The 20,624-nt window shown below is 42.7% G+C and overlaps 1 protein-coding gene across 2 annotated transcripts in view; it reads left to right on the top strand.

The window, feature by feature from the left end:
* ORC5 (origin recognition complex subunit 5) overlaps positions 1-3,222 on the top strand; it is a 68,906-nt gene extending 65,684 nt beyond the window's left edge. For both annotated transcript variants that reach the window (XM_042816145.1, XM_042816147.1), the window contains one exon: positions 1,507-3,222. In XM_042816145.1, coding sequence (XP_042672079.1) covers positions 1,507-1,552 — 46 coding nt within the window. In that variant the 3' untranslated portion in view covers positions 1,553-3,222. The remainder of the gene's footprint in view (positions 1-1,506) is intronic.
* The last annotated feature ends 17,402 nt before the right edge of the window (positions 3,223-20,624 follow it).

Below are 20,624 nucleotides of genomic sequence, written 5' to 3'. Positions count from 1 at the left end.
ATTCAGCATTTATTTATTTAACTATTTATTTATTTAGAGCAAGAATGGAGTCTGCTTTTTTTTTTTTTAAAGCCAAAACCCACCTGCTTTTGGAAAAGAGTAGCAAACTTAGTTGTCTTTCAGGTGGCTTTTAGTGTGGTAACCTCTTCCAATCCAGGGTCGTTCAGTTTAATACTATAGAGCTCCATGTCTCTCTCTGTTCTGTTACATACGTTCAGCCTTTGCAGATAAATTCCCATGCTTTTTACTATGTAGTATTTACATTTTCAGTTCAAGTCAGTTGAGGCATTTCTTTTTAAGAAACTTTTCATTTCTGATAAACAGATCTCAAACTCAAGTTCATAATCTTTCTGTAGCTGAAGTAAGAATGACTTAATGTTCATAGAACGTCATGAAGCTTTTCATATAGTCTCTAATGATCTTGTTCTTATGACAGTGGTTGAGTTCCAGTTAGCTAATAAGGTTGGTGTTTGTTACAATGCAATTTGTTTCTGCTTTATAACTAGCATTTTTATTGAGCAACATAAGGTAATATGAATCTAACAGTGGCATTTAATTTCCTTCAGTTTTGTCATTGGATTATTAGGTAGACTCCAACACGTTATATCTTATTAGGTATCATGGGGATTTCTGAACTTTTTCTCTTCTCAACGTGTTGTTCTATAAAAACTTCTTGAAAAGTGGGTTACAGAACAGTGTGTGAGTAGAGAATATTAAATGATTGCAGCCTAGAAAATAAGACATTCAGTCAGTTAATCTCACTTAGCATTGAGAACAGTTATTTTTGAATCGTTGAATACTTAAAAACACAAAAACCAAAAAAACTTTTAATTTTATACTTGCCATTATATGCAGTAATTTGTGTTATTTGTTCAGGCAGTAAATCTCAAAGTCTGAGTGTTAGATGCATGACAGAATGAGTTTGAAGACAAAAAAAATAATTACATGTTTTATTTTACTGCTGTTCATTCTGCCTGCTATTGAAGTATAAAAGTATACATTAAAATCTTCTATCCTATTGAGTAGTGTTCTCGGGTTTTTCAAATTTAGCTACGAATTTGGGTCAACTAGTGTCAAGACTGAAAGAACACAGACTGCAAATGAGTGGAGATGAAGGAGTTATGTAGTACATGGTAAAACAGGTGGTTTGGAAAATGAACAAAATATTCAATAGCATAAAAGGCTGCAACTTTGCATCGCCAACAGGAATATCATATTTACCGTATGAAAATGCATTTACTTAGATATTTTTGCTGCTTAATGACTGGAATAAGAATCAGTTGTTGCTAGAAAGCTGCTTTATTTTTTTCAAACTTAACAAAACTTGAATAAATAGAAGGTAGGAACTTAATTAAAAATTAAGTTAAAAATTACATCTCAATGGCTTTTATTTGGAGATATTCCTTGATTTTGATAGTGCTGTGTCTCACATATATGTCTCCAAGCAGGTTGAAGTCTTAGCACTGTTACGATGCTTGCTCAAATCTGCTGTGTTTTTGTTTATAGGACTGTGAACTTCGACATAATAAAGTACTTGTACGATTTCTTGTGAAAACAAGCTTCACAGCCATATGGACACTGTGACAATGACTAAGGCAAGCTGTGTTCATCTCTCTACTTAGCTGGCCAGAATGAGGAGTATTTTGGCTCTCTTGGATTTGTCCAAACAGGTGCTGGCCCAGCATGGATTCTGATGAAAATATTCTGATTGGTCTGGGTAGATCTGAGCAGAGGACTATTTACCGGGGACCCTGGAGTATTTGGAAGCAATGTGTTAATTATAAACAGCAGGGTTTGAGCACAATCTGTTCTACTCTTAATGATGTTATCTTAACACTGAAATTGCCTGAAACCCATTTACTTAGGACTGCATTTTGCTCTATGAACTCTCCCCAGTGCTTTGAACATGGCAGCAGCCCTTGTTTGTATGCCCAGTCTTTTCACTTCCTCTCCACAGGAATCTTTCCAATTGCCTGCCAAAGTAGCTTTTCCTGAGGCTACCATTTTAGGAGAGTGTAGCAGTGAAATACAATAAATATAAGCAAAATATTTAAAATCAAGCTGGTATAAATGCTTTCTCTTCAGTCATTCGTAGGCAGAGTGTTACAGAGTGTTAGGCAGACTGTTATACAGAGATCACAATGATTGGGAACTCCCAATTAATCATCATACTGTCCTTTTTCAGACCACTCATAAATGTTGACTACAAATCTATTTTTATGATACTTACTTTCAAAAACTCATTGATTCATGAAATTCTAACGTGATGTTGAAAGGTTTTTTTTTCTTCAACATTTTACATTCCCTTTAAGCTCCAATTCTGTGGAGTGCTAATTATAATACTGTTTTAAAGAATATAATTTAAGATGCACACTGTGGTGGTTTTTGTAACACTGTCTGTCCTATAGAGAAGTGTGGCACAGCTGCCGTTCCATCGGAAAGGGAGAGGTTCAGCAGTTGACAAAGTATTCCTGTAGTGGTTGCCCAAGCAAGGTGTAATAAAGAATAATCAATGTAATTCTGTAACAGCATAAAGCTTTGATTTTGGAAACATATAGTGAAACTATATTTGTCTCCAATTTACAAACAGAGGAGTCCCAGCTGCTGTTACCTCTGTAGAGTATTGAAATCCACTGGCCCTCTTAAGGATTATTGTCTTCATAAATCTAAAGCTTTTTTCACCATCTCGAAGACTCAGGGCCCCACAGCCTGTTATTTGGGTATTTTGTTCCTTAATGCTTGCCTTTGACTCTTTAATAGTTTAAGACCAGCTACGTCGTGTGTTGACCACTATGGATTTCTAAAAAGAAAACTACATGTTTGTCTTGATATTGGAGATGGTCAAATACCCTGAACGTGTGTAGCTCTTTCTATTTATTTTTTTTTCCAATTGTGAATGTATAGCCAGGCTTCTGCTTCTGGATTTGGACTCAGATGAAGGAGTTCCAGGTGAATCTAAGCAACAGAAGCATCCTTCTGGCCAAGCTGTCATTTCCCTCCTCGGGAGAATGTGAAAGGGCAGCAATGAGTCATCTGTGTGATCCGTTTTCCTTCCGACTGCTGAGCTACTTCAAACCCTGCACCTGTCCATGAGGTGGCAACATTTGTCACACTTGCTGAAATAAATGGATGCAAATACATGACCTGTTTCAAAATGTTTATTGCCTACTTTTATTTTTACTAATAAAAATGTATGCAAGTTGTTCTTGGGACTAAACTTTACAGCTACTTCTTTTTTTGGAGCTTGTGATGGTCTCAGCTCAGCTCTTGTGCTTGTGCTTGGCCTGACTACCAAGGGCTGAAAATTGACGAAGGAAGTTTGAGCTGTTACATCTACACTAGCCCACGCAGAGAAACAGCCATGCATCATAGCTTTTCCAGATATCTGATGTGGATTACACTTGGATATGTGAAACATAATGTGATTGATACTAATTTATGAAGTCCTACAACACTCAAGTCACAAAATTTTGAAAATTCTGCAACTGACCTTTTTTTACAGCTTTCAGCAAAGGGAGATGGGGCTGTACTGCTGAGAAGGACAGTGCCAGCTTATGAAGGTCCTGCTCAGTGGTCGCCAGCACGGCTGAAAACCAAAGCGCCTACCAAGTCAGTCTTCTAAGAAGCATTTAGAAGAAGTGCTGGAAAGTTTTACTGCCAACAGCAAGTTCTGAATAGTATAACACTTCAAATTACCCTGCATAAAAATATCAGAAATAATCAAATAGTTCTAGAGAATGCATGCAAACAGAATACAAGGAGAACATGGAATGCATCCTATGAGAGTATAAGGTTGCATAAAAAAACTTTGTCATCTCAGAGTCGTGCAATGTTTATATCTGATATCCCACCAGAAGGATTTTTACCACTTGGACTAATGCCTGATCATTTCAGGAATGTTTTTAATGCTGTTGATGATGTACATTGATAGAAGATGCAAAAGTCAAAGGCTTCAAACAAAAAAGAAAAAACAAACATAATGGTCTTTTGCTCTGATATAAAAGCAAGTTGACCCCAAGTCAATGTTGTATGGTTAAATCAATTCCAAAATCTTAGTATTTTTAACTGTGTGAATCCATAAACACATGTAAGTGCTTGTAACAGCACTTAATGAAATGCACAGCATTGTTTCGATGTTAAAATTCAGTTGGATGTTATAAATCAGCCCACATGTATAGGTAAATGATGTTTCTCCTTCATTGTTGCCGTATCTTTTTTAAAAAGAGATCAAGAGCAGAACCAGTTGAGGACTTAATTTCTAGGTACTAGGCAACACACAGGCAATGTACATAGAAAGTACTAAACATGCTATTTCAGAACTGCCTTTGCAGATGTTTGAGTGTGGAACAAAACCGATCACAGTAAGTTCTGGTTTGGGTTGCTGCTGGAAAGATGTTCCATTAGCACTGCAGTGAGTGTGTTCATTTGGTTGTCCAACCTTATCTGCAATCCCATTAATCCCACATAGAAGATCAGGCAGTCAGAACTACTAAACCCCTTTTTTGGGACACAGAGAGTGGGTGACACAAAGTATGGGCCTTAGAAAATGGGCGCTGAGGAAATGTGATGCTGGAGATATGTTTTGTAGTGCGATTTCTTCCTCGCTAGCATGATGATCATTACCAGTGTAAGTCTGGAGGCTGAGGCTACAGATAGCTGTGGGATGTAGTTAATTGGACTAAACAGTTACCTGGAGAAGGAGTAGTTACTGGGGATCCCTTACCTGGAACTGCTGTCCTTTCACTAAATGCAATTTTGTGACCTTTTTGAAAGATTTCTATCAAGTGATATAAAACTTAAAACTGAATCAGCAGAATGAGAATGAGCAGGGTGACTGAGGTGTGGATGATGGATGTAGGCTATAACTATGCTGATGATGGATAGTGGAATTTGTTCTAACAAACTAGAAATACCTCTATATATCCATATCAATGAGTTTATAAATTACTGCTGAGTGTCCTGTTATGTACCCTAGCAATATTTCAGTTTAAGACCTTTTCATGGGTGAAGTCTTGGGCTTCAGCCTCCCCAGGACTAGAATTGCACTGGTCCTACAGGTGAATTGGAGAGCTGTGCAAAAGATGCAGAGCAAGAGAAATCCTCAGTACTTCAGTGCAGGAGAATTTATTTAAAGAATACCAGGATTTTTTTTTAACAGTTTGCCATTCAAAAAGTATTAAAATACTTTAAAGATTATAAATTCAGAGTACCTATATGTAGTGCCTGGTCCACACATCCACTGGAGCTGCGTCTTGTTTTTAGAAGAAGAAAGTAATGGGGAAAGAATTGTACCTATCACAAAGCTGCAGAGGTATTCGTGCCCTTAAATACCCGACTTCATCAACAGCTGCATTTTCATACCAATAGAATAGAGATTTTCTTTTTAAAAGAGTCTTGTAAGAGTGCATCCTCATTTAGTATAAAGGAAATTTGTTCTGCTTCTCCCAGAGCTCCCTGCGCTGACCATAATAATCCCTGTGGCTGTTCTCTGATTTTTTGTTAGTTAAAAGAAGTGAATTGGTTACTTGAACATTTTCTGACATCTGGTGCTGCCATACACCATGATTTACATATGTGAGCATAGATCCATTTTTTCCTTGGTGAAATTTTTCCAGTATCCAAGTAGATTTGCCAAGCCCATTCAGGCGCTCCTTGCTTCCTTCTAACTGGAACAGACAGCCATGCCAGGAAAATAGTGTGAAGGATGGGATTCCCAGCAGGAACGTAGGAGATACTACATGTCTGTGACCTGTAAGCAAAACGCAGACGGTTGAATATCTCAGGATTAGATATTCCCTCTGCACCTCCATTGGCAGAGGTAGCACGGAAGAGCAAGGAACAGCAGGTTGTTAGGGATTGCCTGGAGTTAGGCATGCTATGTGCTTCAGTCTGCCTGGTTTGGAAACAGAAGATTTCTTCCACCCAGGATTTAATGCTGCTGACATGACGGTAACTTCTGGTTTCTCAACGTCAGTGGCAGTTTCTGCTGGAACAAGAAGTTGGAAATCATACTGCTTGTTGTTGGACATTGGCAATATATCCGCCATACATTTGAAAAGCCACGTATTTGTAAATATTTGGGCTTCTAGTATTAAGAAGCTTACAAGTAAGACCAAGGTGATTTGTTGAGTCAGCCTGTGCCCATTCCTGTTTCCATGCTGTTTAGGTTAAGCAAGTAATTCACTGTCCAATAGCAAGGTCATCTTTGAGAAACAGCTTCATGCCCAAAGTAGCATAGATGGATTTAATGTTTGAGATGTTGTAATGGATTGTACTTTGTTGCCTCCTCCTCTGTAAATAAATAACCCCTTTTCCCTCAAACTGAGCAAGAGAGCAGCTTTCTTAGAGCTGATCAGAGGAACCAGGGGAAGAGTAGAACAGAGAAAAGGGCAGTCCAGAGTACCAGAAAGTGCCCCTAACTCTTCTTCCACTTGGTTCAAAGCCTTCAGTGAGCTAGCAAAGTAGGCAGCCTGCAGTGGGCTGTCTGTGCCGTGGGTACACGTTGTTGGAGCATCCTGTTGTCTCATAATGTCCCTTGTCCTGCCAACACTTGTGTGGGTGTTCATGAGTGTTGACTAGAGACTCAAAGGCAGGTGTTTGGCTTCAGCAATGTTGTTTTTTCCAAAATTTGATTAAGCACATCGTGCCATGATGACTATGCAGCTGGTTGTCTTGTTGATGTTTGTTTTACAAGTTTGTTGGATTTTGATGAAATGTTGATGAAAAATAGCAACAAGACCCAGCCTAGTGTAGAATGTGATTTGTCATGAGCAGCAAAGCAAAAGTGCACTTCTCTCTGAATGCACTCAGAAATGCATTCAGTACATATGTTCTGCTTTCCTGGCACACATGAATTTTCAGCAGAATAGGATTTTTAATGCGCAAATCCTTTCTTTGCATTTGATTCTTGCTCAGGGAAGTATGTAAGTATATAAATTCAGAAGATGTTTAGATATTTGAGTTCAGATGAAGGTACTGGGAATAAGGTAGGACCCGTAGGGCTGGATAACAGAGCTTTGCTAGCTGGCTTTTCTGGTGCTCATGAACTGGGAGTGCAATGGCTGTGCTCTTCCTCTGCCTTCAGACAGGCAATGAGAGTTTTCATACAGATATTTCTAAATCCTGGCTGGAAAGAGCTTAGCAAGGAGTAACCTTTCATTCATCAGTGGTGAGGCACAGGTTGTCCAGAGAGGTGGTGGATGCCCCATCTCTGGAGACACTGAAGGTTTGGCTGGATGGGTCTCTGAGCACCTGCTCTAGCTGTAGGGGTCCCTGTTCATTGCAGGGGAGTTGGTCTGGATGACATTTAAAGATCCCTTCCCACTGAACTGATTCCATGGTTCTATGATCTTCAAAGGGGACCTATGATGATACTCCCCTGCAGCTCCAGGAGTTCTGAATTGCAGACACCTGGAGGAATGCCCATCCCATTATCCCACAGCAATGTTTCCCATGCAATTTTTGATTATTCCCTAAGGATGCATTAAAAAAAAGAAAAAAGCTTGTCAGTTTTCTGCAAAGTGTTCTCCTCAGCCATCCCTCCACCACTCACCACCCACTTTTAAAATGAGCACAGACTCATCTGTGTTTCTGTCTAGATGGTCCCTGCATAACCCAGCTGTAGACTCAATTCTTTTTGCTCCTCCCAATCTCATCTCCAATACCTTCTCCAAAGCATGGGAATGCAGAGGTTTTCAGTGAAACAATCGCAACGTTTTTTGTATCAGTATCAAAAAAGAAGACACCAGGTTTAGTTTTCCATCATACAATTAACCAAGTCTTGCTGAAGTTCCTTTACCCTTGAGATAGACATTCTGCTAAGGCTGTCACACCCATTATAGGAAAAACTGTTAATCTTTTGAAAAATTCTGAGAAGCTAGTGAGTTTATTATATGGAAAAAAATCAGGTAATCTTCATTATAGCCACTGCTGCTCGTGGCAGCTGTAACACTGAATAGCATCCACGTCCTCTCCTGTAGATATTTTTCATGCAGAATGAATACTTTTGGTGGCAGCCTTTTACTTTCTCCTACGCCCCTTCTTCAGAAATCAGACCTGTGAGGAGACAAGCCTGCCTGGTTCGCTTGGGAAGCATTTGCAGAAATAAATTAATCTGTTCACTAAAATAAAAGTCCCCTAAGTCCCAATTACAGAAAGCTACTTAAGTGTGCAGCACAACTTCATGAATCTTTGGTGCTGAAGGCAATTAAGTGCATGAGCACTGACAGCTGTTGTCCGTCAGCGACCGAGAACAGCACATCCATCAGAACAGAGCCCTGTGTCTGTGCATGCACAGCCAAAGAGATGGGGATACTGGAGGAAGTCGGGTGGTGCTGTGCCTGGTGTGCTATTTCCTTTGCAATATCCTATCCTGGGAAAGAGAGGGAGCTGACAGAGGATGGTAAGGCCGTGAATTTTGAATTATGCTCTTGGTGAGGCATGGAGCCATGATGATCCAGAGTTGTGGCTGCTGTTGCAGCCTCCTTCAGGCTGGCGTCTCAGTTGCTGCCCAACGTAGTGAATCCAGCAGGTCGTGGGGATCCGGATCACTGTGTGGGACAGACCCATTCTTCGTTCAGCTTGTTTAAATGGCAGGAGAAGATTGCTTCAGTGGGGATGGGGATAACCCTTTGTAGGCTGCACCTATCGGTCCTCACTCATTACAAACGGGAATTTCTGCATGGAATGAGTAAGTCCATGTAGGCTGCTTTAAGAGCTCCAACTTCAGCTGCTGGGAAAGTAATTCTTTTATTTTTAGTAGGTTAAGGAGCATCATTTTTCTGCTAACCTTTTCTCTTTCGAATTCTTTTCTACAGATGCCTTCCAGAAATCTTTGGATGTTTGATATGTTACTATAGACATATAGTAAAATTCTGACAGTTTTCTTATTGCTCAGAACCTGCGGTTTCCCGCAGAGACCTTTTCTTTGCTGCAGCCACATTGCCAAGTTGTCAGAGCATTAATTAAACCAGAAGAATAAGGCATTGCGTGTCATTTCCTATACTGGATGCCTCCATGTCAGGGACACATCTCCATGGCAAGAACCTGTACATACACACAGAATAAGCCTGGCAACAGTACAAAAGCTCACACAGGCTTTTGAATGAAAAATGTGGCAGAGGAAAATATGGAATTTAAAGCAAGGTATTTCTGGGGAAGTTAAGTGTTTGCTGGATGCTTAATTCCTTAAGCACAAATGTGATGCTTTCATTTGGATACCGTGTGTATTCTGGTGTTATTTTTAGTCTCCATATATTAGAGGTATTAGATATATATTGGCTTAAACCTTAACAGGTTTCTCATTTTAAAACCCCTCATTCATTACAGGTGACGAAGTGCTCCTTTGTGGGATTACAGATTCTCTGTGCAGGCACATAAAGTTATGTGGAATGAAACTTCATTCCATATAGACTACCAATAATTTGCATGTGTTTCATTTTGCTGCATGAATCAAAATGTCTTCATTTCATGTATTATACATCACCTCACAATTTTATGTACGTTTACTTTGCTGTTTAGGACCCAGAAAATACAGCACACGTGTTGATGCTTTTCCTGCAATAAAATGCTTAAACTGTAATTGCAGTCCCCTGCTTACGAACACCACAGGCAGAGCCACAGCATTAGAGAAATGGGAGCATTTTTCATTTTCCCTCACATTTTGGGGCTGTGCTTTTTATACTGATGGACTTTGTGACTCTTCACAAGCTGCATTTGTTCACAGCTGCCTGAGATCCAAATATCCTATAAAATTACATATGCATTTACTTATATGCATAGGGGCTGCTCTGAAAGTAATGCCTTCTACTTTGTTACATTGGCCCATGATGTCAGAGGCAGATGTTCATGATATGGCAGGAGAGGCTGAGCCTTCTCACCAATATTCCACTGCATCTTGTTGCCATGTGACAGATGGCAGCAGAGGGGCACTCTGACAGAATGGAGTCTGACATGGAAGTGCAGATGGAGCATAGGTATGTCGTTGAATGCCTCGCTGACATTCAGTGGCTCTTGCTGATCTTTTATGGAGACCAACCGGTGGATGTGAGCATAGTGAGATGGTGGCTGGTGCCTTTCAGCAGCAGTGACAGTGACATGCATGACATGCAGGCTCTTGTTTATCTCTAGTGAAAATGCACAGCTGATGGTGGTGACTATGTTGACAAATAGTGTTTTGTAGCTAAGAATTTGCTCTATCAAATAGAATTATTGTGGTCTTTGTTGTAGTTTCTATGGAAATAAATAGGAGGCATTACTTTTGCAGCAACCCATGTACATACATTCTTGAAAGAAAAAAAAATGTTTTGTTATGAGGACTGTAGGATAAGGAGGCAATGCCTGTAGTTTGTCCTTGAAACTCATGGGCACACAGGGATCTCCCTGTCTTCTCACTGCGTACAGAGCAATTCCTGGTTGATCACTCACAAACACTCTCCAGGAAGGAGAAACCTTTTAATAGGTTGCACCTGGCTGTGCTGCCAAGGCTGTGGCTTTGAGAAGAGGGACAGAGGTAGTGTCTGTCCTTTACAGATATAGCCATGCTCAAGGGCAGAGCATATATGTGTTGGTGCTTCCTGGAACGTGGCTCAGCCTTTGTTCTTCCTGCAGGCACCCAGCCTGAGTGATGCAGTCCTGCCATGCTTAGAGAGTTTGTGGCTTCTATAATGTGACAACAGCATGGGTGCAGATATGACGATGTGGCTGCAGGTGTGGCATGGTCCTGCAGGTGGTCAGAAGCAATGGCTATGCTGCTCACAGCTCCTCTGCAGCATATGCACCACGTTCCCCTTCTCAGTGTCTTGACTGCCGCTGCTATGTCAGATGCGTGTGCAGAAGCACTCTGGGTGCCAGTCACAGACTTACACTTCAGCAGAGCAACTTCACACTTCTCTACCTCTGATCTGCACAAGACCATCACCCATGAGTCCCGTAAGACATCTCTCATGACACCTGGCTCACTGCTTGCCTTGCAATTGGTGCTAAGAATCAGAGACAGTGACTGAGGCTGCACGTGGAGCTGGGCAGTGAGGAGGACAAATCCCAGGGCTTGGCAGGCCTCAGGGAGGCACTCTCTCACACCCACAGTGTCAAACTTTGTACGAGTTGGGGTTGGAAAAGACCACTTAGGCCATCTAGTGCAGCCTTCACCCACCATGCCTTCTAACCCCTGTTCCTAAGTGTGATAACTACCCTTTTCTTGAACACCTCCAAGGACGGTGACTCCAGCAACTCCTTGGGCAGCCTGTCCCAATGCTCCACCGCTCTTTCTGGGAAGAAATCTTCCCTAATATTCAACCTGATGCAGAAGATGCTGTGTTTCAGTCTGTTCCAGGCATAGATGGTGCCCATGGTCATGGTGACCTGGAGAGCTGGCAGCACAATGATGGTGACAAGGTTGAGGGCACAGATGATGATTTGCCCAACAGGAGCCTGGTAGCCATGGTTTAGGTTTGGAGCAAGGAGGAAGTGTCTAAAAGTGGGAGCAGGGATAACCATTGGATTGTGCAGGGCACAAAGCTGGTGGAAACCACCAGAAGGATGCTGTGATACGAAGAGTTGCCCCAAGGTGAGGAGCAGCACTGAGCCCTCCCATAGCCATGGTGATGCTCAATGCCCCAGTTCCCTCCCCTTCTCCCCTCTGCAGCATCCTCACCATCACTCAAGCAAGAATATTTCTCTTCTAAAAACTGTTCTTTAAAATAATTTCTGATGAATAGCATTAATCCCCTAAGAGAAGAACACTCTAGATTGCCTAGCTGCAAACATCTTTTATTCATGAGCAGCATGCACTGTATGTTCCCTCCCTCACTGGAGTCTCAGGCATTATTTCAGGAAGAAGAAAGCAAATCTTTAGCATCATAGGCTTTTGAACAATTAAAAAATGTATACTGAAGTGGCAACACCTCTCAGAGGCAATAACCTACTGAAATATTACAAGCCTTTATAGTCAGTGGGCATTTAAAAGACGCAATGGGCAACCAACAGAACTTTGTTGTTAAATCATTACTTTTTTGTACACCTTCAAAGCTCTCTGTGATTTTCCAAAGGATGATAAAGTACCATCCTTCTGTTGTAGGTGCTGGAGAACTTTTCCTTCTCCCTGCGTGCACAAAGTGAATCCTAAATGATAAACTCTGCCAGTCTGACGGCTGCTTTTTTCTCACAAGCTGCATGCTTGTTAACTTACAGTGCCCTTAACATTCTCCCCAGTGCATCTCACTGCTCCTTCTCTTGCTGGTAGTCCCTAGAAAAAGCACATGAAGGACAGATGCTAAGTTTTCAAGTCAAACATGCTATTTTCCCTCTTGTTTATTTTTTAAAATGCAGGTAAAATGCAGAGCCTGAGGAGATGCAGAAGTTTACCTCATCAATTTAATACAATTTCTTCATGAAGAAATGAACCAGCAGCACAGGTGAAAAGACTGTAGAAAAACCTGCTGCTGCAGCCTAACTCAGGCCTAGTAGGGTTGGCTACTAAGCGTGTTTGGTCATCGTATGAATTAGTTCTTGTTGCTGGGATTTTAGCTCTGATTTCTCATTATAAGTTTCTGGAATGATGAGAATTAGCAGCACTTGAGGGGCAGATCCAAAGGCTTCATCTGACTCTGGTGGTTTAGGAGGGGTTCATATATACACCTAAGGTTAATGATACAAGAGCTCCCCTCTTTTTTGTAGTTTGATTGTAGTTTAGATTGTAGTTTCTTGTAGTTTGATCTTCAAATTTGACCTTTTTGCAGCTTAATTAGGGATGAATTTATAAAGATATGTCTTAATGTTTGACCCCAATCTGCTTTGCGTGCAATGGTTCAGTTGGTCCTGTAAGAAATACAGCTTCCTGTCAGCAAAAGGAGGCGAGAGATTTGTTGAAATATCCGTTGTCAGCAGCCCAGCAGAGATGGCTCAAGCTGGGGCTCTAAATGGGGCTGACTGGAGGGCTCAGATCAGCTGCACTAAGCTGACCAAAGCTTTCTGGTTTTCAGCTTTGCTATTCAGCTTCCATTACTCCTGCTTTTGAACCTAGCAGTGCTTTAACAACTCTTTGTTCCCAAGGTGACATTTTTCTTCCAGCTACTGTTGCTCCATCAAGGGTAAGCCAACACTCTTGTGCCCAACAAATGCAGTAGTTACTCTTGCTGGTGAGAAAATGCAAGAGAAGGTCTCAGACAAGAGCCACCCTAATAAGTACACCGTACCTGGGAATATCAACTCTTTTGGGCACCTGTGAACTTAGCAGTCCTGGTGTATGTGGGCTGTGCAGGGCTGAAGAGAGAAGCCCCACATGAGCATTTCCAAGCTAATCCACCAGGAAAGGGCTCAACTCCGTGAGACATGGTGAGCCATCTCCTCTTGCCAGTGGGTTCCCTCTCCCTAGGATATACATTTCCCTCATTTGCTTTCTACCACTTTCATAGTAGGTCTTACCCTCTGGGAGCCAAAAGCTAACCCAGCTAAAGGAGCTATTTACCTTCCCCCAGGGCAAGAAGGGCTGATGAGCACCATGACGGACAAAAGCAGAGAGGAGCTCTCGGATCTGCCTCTGAGCAAGGACAGGGGAGCAGGGTGAGGACTGGCAGAGTGTTCTTTGGTACCTACAAGCCATTGGATCAGCCTGACCACCCTTAAAACCCCATCCTGAATATATGCAGCCCCTTGTAGACTGATATTCCTTCCACTTGGCCTCTGCCACAGTTTGTGCTCTCCTGGACAGTGTCAGTAGATGGAAATACTATTTTAAAAGTGTGACATAACTATCCTCTTATCCATGGAAAGGGGGCACTCTCTGGTCAGGCTTGGGGTATTTTCTTAAGGTGCTGTGCAGAAGCTTAGGCTGTAACAAACAGTGCTGTGCAAATGCCAAAGATATTAAACCTGCCCTTTTCATGAGCATTAAATTAATTGACAACATTTTTTTTTTTTAAATCACACTCTAATCTTTCAGAGAACAGAGCCTCTGCTTAGAGATAGTGTTCCAAGGAGAACCAGCCACCAAACGAGGCATCCTCTTGATTTATAGCTGCAGCAGCATGAATTTCATATAACATGATAATACCCTATAAAGTCTCAGAGCTCCACACTGAGTCCTGCATAGATAACCGGTTGAGCAGTACACGAAGTCAGGACACGATAATAATGTCTTTCCATCAGCATGAAATGATGCTATTTGGGATGCCACGCTTCTTGGATGTGGGAGCAGTAATCCCATTATCAGCCATCGCCAATAAGCGACACTGCTGTAGATATCCGTTTGCTAGGTGATACACAGAAGCTATTAGGAAGCCGCCTAGCCGGCATGCTGAGCTTTCACCTGCTATTTCTTTGCAGATTGCCTCTACAGATACCTGCCCATCCGCAGATATTTTTTATCACTACAAATAAGAGGGTTCTTACTTCGTGGTGACTTGGTTATTATTTCCAGCCACTGGTTGTACTTCAGCAGTGATCGGGGCATCCCCTGTCAGGTCTTGGGGCCACCTCCTACAGGGTGCTGGTCTCTGCTCTGAGACACCTCAGAGGCAGAAATCCAGCCCAGTGTTGTAGGTGCAAAAATGACCGCATCTCTGGTAGGGTGGGGGGGTGGCAAGGAACAGCTGTGAAAGCACTCATGAATTATTGGAGCGGTCTCTGGAACTGTAGACAAGTAACTCCCAGCTGACAGTTCCAAGCAAACAGATGAGTTTTCATCATCTTCACACCTTAGCCCAACCCTTCCCGATATGGTATACATTTTGATTGCACTATGTTATTTTACAACTTGCATGAAATATTTAGAGCTCTGAATTTACGCAGTCGTGAGACACATCCCTGTGTGGTACATCTTACACTGAAAATACAAGAGCTGTATGATTACACACTGCAAAATTGTATTAGTGGAAGAAATGTAATTTTATTCCAGCACGTGGTTAGGAATTATTTCTATAATGAAAATAGAGGAAGAATTTCTTTAATTAGGTACAACTGGGACTGCAGTTGTGCACATCCAGGCTGTTCACCTCCCCAGCCTCAGAACATAGGTTAACTCAGCAAGACAGATTGAGGGAAAGCCTTGATTCTGCTGCTCATCTCCCTGCCCATCCATACCTTATATTTATCCATACTTGCTCACTTCAGTCCTTTAGGAGCAGCCTAAGGTTCTACTGCTGAATAACAACGTTCATTACCTGAATGGCATTTCTTGGTTGCTCAGGACACTTCACAGCCCTCAGCCCCAGGCAGCTTCGTGGAAGCACAGGGGCACACAACAGATCAGAAAGCAAGATGGGATGTTCACCAAACCATCCCACCTGTTTTTTTGTTTTGGTGAAAAGTTGCTGTGAGCAGGAGCTTTCTTTGTGGCAGGTGGGCTCTTGCACTTTGCTCATTTTTCCCAAATTCCCCACATTCACATATGCATGAGAATCATAGAATGATAGAATGGTTTAAGTTGGAAGGGACCTCAAGGATCATCAGGTTTCAGCTAATCTGCCACAGGGAGGGTTGTCAGCTGCTAGATCAAGCACTAGATCAGGCTGCCCAGCACTGCATCCAGTCTGGCCTTAAACACCTCCAGGGATGGGGCATCCACAGCCTCTCTGGGCAACCTGTGCCACCATCTCACCATTCCCTCATTGAAAAATTTCCTCTGACACCTAATCTAAATCTCCCTTTTTAAAGTTTTAAACGATTCCCTCTTGTCCTATTACTATCTACCCATGTTAGAAATTGATTTTCCTCATGTTTATCATCTCCCATTCAGTATTGGAAGGTCATAATAGGGTGTCCCTACAGCCTGGTCTTCTCCAGAATGAACAAGCCAGGCTCCTTAAGCCTATTTTCATAGGGGAGTTGCTCCAGCCTTCCAGTCATCTTTATGGCCCTCCTCTGGACCCTCTCCAACAGCTCTACATCTTTTCTGTGGGGACCCTAAGCATGGACACAGTACTCCAGATGGGACTTCACAAGGGCAGAGCAGGGGGAGACAATCACCTCCCTGTCCCTGCTGGCCACCCCTCTTTTGTTGCAGCCCAGGATACTGCTGGCCTTCAGGGCTGCAAATGCACACTGCTGGCTTATGTTAAGCAAACATCAGAGAGTTGGTCTCTTACCAACTGGTCTCTTACCATTAGTTTTGCAGCATCTGGTGCAGGAATCTCAGGACGTAGCTCCTAGCAGCAGCTCAGTGAGGAAACAATTTCCTGGTCCACCCCAATGCTCTTAGCATCCAGAGAAGCAGATAAGCCAACATATGTAAACCAGGGAGAAGTATTTTGCAAATGAAGGAATAAATGGGTTCTGAGCTGTGCTACAAAGGCTCTTTTTGGTGTTATTTTGTTTTGTTTTTCTAACAGTACTTTAAGCCGAGCTGCTGAAGCTGAGATGAGCTGGAGGTCTATTTGATGGTGAGTGCTCAGCCTCTAAGCTGCTTTTAGGCTGCTTATCCTCTGGCATTTCTCGTCTTGCCTTGTCTCCTGCAGATGGACCCCCTGCCAGGGAGAAGCCAGAGTGCTCTGACCCCATCCTGGTGCCACGTTGGCCCATCCCCAGGTTAGGCCTCTGTCCTGCCCCCCATCAGGGCCTCCCTGTTCTGAGGCCTCCTGGACACCCGCACGGCGGCATTCCCTTCAGCCGTGTCTCATAAGGAGCTGTGCTGCTGGGCCTGCGAGACAGCAGCAGGAACCGCTCACCTTCTGAAGATCTTGCTGCGCTATCAGCAGTGCGTGTTTTTATCCTTTTACACATCCACTTTTTCCCTGACCACAGCTGCCTTCTCTTGCTAGGCAGTAGCACTGATGCTGAGTGAATGTCCTGTTCGTTTGCAAAATGAAGGTTTCGACTTGCCGGGCAGAGGCCCCACAGCTTCTGGTGCCGCTCCTCACTGCTGTTTGCTCCTCTAAACCTTGCACTGGACACCTTCTGTGTTGACACAATGAATGCCTGTGTCACTTTTCAAGTGCCTTACTTGAAAAGATCTGCAGTTGCCAATCGTTTGAAAATGCAGACGGGATCAAAGTTCTGTTTGCCACGAGTTTAATAGTTACCTCAGGGGTGTGAGGCTGGGCCCAGGGACACAAAAGCCTGTCCTGTCCCATTTGCCATACTGTGTATTTAGGTGGCATTAGCTCACGACTTCAGTCACTGCTTACAAATATTGGCCAGGGAGGTCACGATAGATCAAAATCATCAGAGAAGAGGAGATGGAGGAATCCCACAAAACTGACCCCAATCTGTGCAGAAGACATGAAAATGTCCTCTAAATAAAACAGCTTGTAGAACTGAGCATCTCCTGCAGTGTTTTTCTCCTTTGTGACATATCAAGGGGAGGATTTACATTTATCTGAGCCTAAGGATTCACTACTGTACAATTTTTGAATGCAACCTACAAAGCACTAACAAGAGGTAAAACCAAGGTCACTGTTTAACTCACAGATCAATAAATCTTTTCCATCCTTGAACTGTAACGTCAAATGTGATTGCCTAAAAATTCCTCACGCCACATACCAATATGTATCTGTTATAGTTATATTTTCCTCTCAGGGCACAAAACTGCACGCACATCATCTCAACCAGACTTAGTAGCTGTATGCAAAAATTCTTTTATTTGGGGCTAAAATCGTACTCTAATTTCAACATGTGTAAATAAATAAATATGTTCTGATTCATTTTAAACATCCATGCATTTCTTATTGCTATTGCAATCATTATTCTCCAACACTTCTGTTTCTTAATCAAAATAAAATCTTTGCCTAAACTCCTTATTCACATTGACAACACAATGTTAACATCTTTGTAATTCAAATAAGCGTGATCTTCTATAAGAAATTCAGGGGGAAAATATGCAACCTGACAGAACAGCATGAAGCTCCCCTATGAAACTCCTGTGAGGAAGTGTCTACATATCTCAGAGTAAAATCAAAGGAAGCCATTAAAAAGGAGCACATTGTCTAAAATGTGTTGAAATGAGACGTGGATTTATTCTCTCCTGAGGTAAAAACCTGTACAACTTTGGGTTTACAACCCATAAATTATCAAGTCATTTCTCGCTATTGGAATAAATAACATCTATAAGTGTCTTCATCCACACACTGAAGAGGGAGAGAGCTAAATTTACAAAACATTGAATCAGGAGGTAGGTAAGACAGCAAACAGCACAGAACCCTTGACCCTCACGAAACACAGTGGCCAGTCTGCTGTTGTTCAGCTTTCCAAGAAGTTTCTGCCAGGGCCTCCAGACTTGGAGGAGGCATGGACGCAACCAGGGGTGCCAGACATGGTGGACCCCTCAGACCTCCAAGAGGTGGCCTGGGCAATGAACTCTTGGTTTGGCCACACTGTTGGGATGCAGTCTGGGGTGTTTTGGGGACTTTCGAATGAAAGCTCCAGCCTGACACCGTGCCACTTCTCCTCATTTCCTTCCTGATGTCCATCCTTTCTGACAGCACCTTCTATTTTGGATAAATCAACGCTCAGGAAAGGTCAGGCAAGCTGGGGCTTTCCCACCAGCTCCAAGTCTCAGTAGAGAGGTGGGTGCCCATGGAGCTGCACTAATGGATATTCACACAAGTATTTCAGAACAAGATGCTTGGGAGCCTTATCCCATGTTCCTTTCAGTTACATCTCATCATAACTTAGATTTAGATTGGATTTGAAGAAGTTTTTACATTAAGGGTGGTAAGGCAGTGGAACAGGTTGCCCAGAGAGGTGGTGGATGCCCAAGGATCCTGGGACAGGGGTCCTTGGAGACATTCATCATCAGGCTGGACAGGGCTCTGAGCAACCTGATCTAGCTGTAGGTGTCCCTGATCACTAGCAGGGGAGTTGGACGAGATGACTTTTAAAGCTCCCTCTGAATCCCAAAGATTCTATGTTTCTATAAGATCTTCCATGCATATTGCCCTTCAAACAAAAGTTTTAGTTTGCATTGGAAGGGCTGACGAACATCCCCGCCACCCAGCCTACAGACTGGGAATGATCTGGATCTTTCTGACTCCACACTGAGACACAGCCGTAGCATCAGGTGTAAATCTGCACTGAGCACACATTCAGAACTTCCAGAATTACCTCCTGTTCTCTTGATTAATGAACTGCTGAACTGCTGATCGCATTGCTTATTTTCAGGGCAAATATCTGGAACCTGCGCCACCAGCTACTGAGGAGGATCTGCCGAAGAAGGACATAACCAGACCTCACCCAAGGGGTCGGTGCTGAGATTCCACAATGTCTTGAAATGGACAGGAGCATCAGCCAGAAAGTTTAACATGAGCACAGGCAGACAACTTGTAGGGGAAAAAGAAACTGACAAAGATAAATGTGGCAGATGAAATGTAACCAAGTGTGTTAATGCAGGGTCAGACACAGATTTAAGAAATCTCGTACTCAGGATATTAAAATTGTACTCCCTGGTGTGTACCTACCTGCACCTCTTTTCTAAACATTATTTCTGCTAAATTTGCCTTGAATTAAGAAAGGGGCTTTTCATCTTAGAAGCAGTCAGAGCTGCAATTACATGAACCCAAGTTTTGCATGAAGTATTATTTTTTTCCTGCCTTAAACACACTTTGTGCTCAAAATGAACTTGTTAAATAGTCTGTCATCTCACGTTTCCTTCTCTGAAGACACAGACAACACCTGAATTGTTAATGAGATGCAATGCAGTTTAATCTAATCAGAGTGGCAAAAATGCAATTTCAAACAAAGAACAAAGTCGGCACCTCTGATTTCTCCCACAGCCTCAAGTTCTCTGTACCAGTTCCAGTGTCACCACCCTGTATGAGAGGCCCGTTGGGAGCACCTCTGACGCACATATTTACAGAGGCTGACGCTCCCCGCCACATTCCCACTCATCCATATATTTTGGTCAGTGCAAAATGGGAAGGAAAAGCTGCCATGCTGCTGCAATCCATGCCCAAGATGTGCAATCCTGCTCCAGGTGTGTAGCCCCAGTGTTTCAGCCTAAATTGTGGCTTACAGAGGTTTGATGCATCAAACAGTGAATGCTTTTGGTAGGACATGGTTGATCAATGTATGAGTGCTTCAGTGTGTCTGAAGTCACAGCCCCAAGCCCAGGCATCCTGCTTGCAGCAGGCAGCACCATGCCTCCCTCCTGCTTGCAGTGGCAAAAAGCTTTGGAACCACACATCTGAGTACATGGTGCAGAGCTGAGCTAAATGCGATATTGTTAAAACAGATTTTGTTCCAACATATTGTGCACATAGAAGGGAAAATATTACCTATTAGTTGGATTCTATGTTCCTCTTTGTATAAAATATGACAAGCATTTTTACCTGTGCTTGCAAAATGCTTTGTCTCTGGATACAGAGTCTGTACACAGCCTCAACATTGCTGTTATTTATTACTTTTCTAAAGCACCTAGAGTTGTGAAAAGGCACTTTGCCTTTGATCCTTCGCACAGCTAGTAGCCTGTAGGAAAAACACAATTTGTCAATGGTTTCTTTTTGTGTGTCACTGTAACAGAGGGCAGAAATGAAATGCAGTGCTCTTCTGCCACCTGGGAGCACCCTCTACCCAGCAGCATGGAGGCGGCTGGGTAATGTGCTCTCAGTGGGTGAAATGCGTGAAAATGTGAAGAAATAAAGTGTTGGTTGTGTCTGGGAAGCAGCCATTAAGGGGATTTGACTGCTGACTGGTGA

The sequence above is a fragment of the Centrocercus urophasianus genome, unplaced genomic scaffold (assembly GCF_019232065.1).
Source record: "Centrocercus urophasianus isolate 14NV4802_14NV808 unplaced genomic scaffold, USGS_Curo_1.0 seq_15, whole genome shotgun sequence".
Taxonomy (NCBI): domain Eukaryota; kingdom Metazoa; phylum Chordata; class Aves; order Galliformes; family Phasianidae; genus Centrocercus; species Centrocercus urophasianus.
This window is presented reverse-complemented; position numbering and strand designations above follow the sequence as displayed.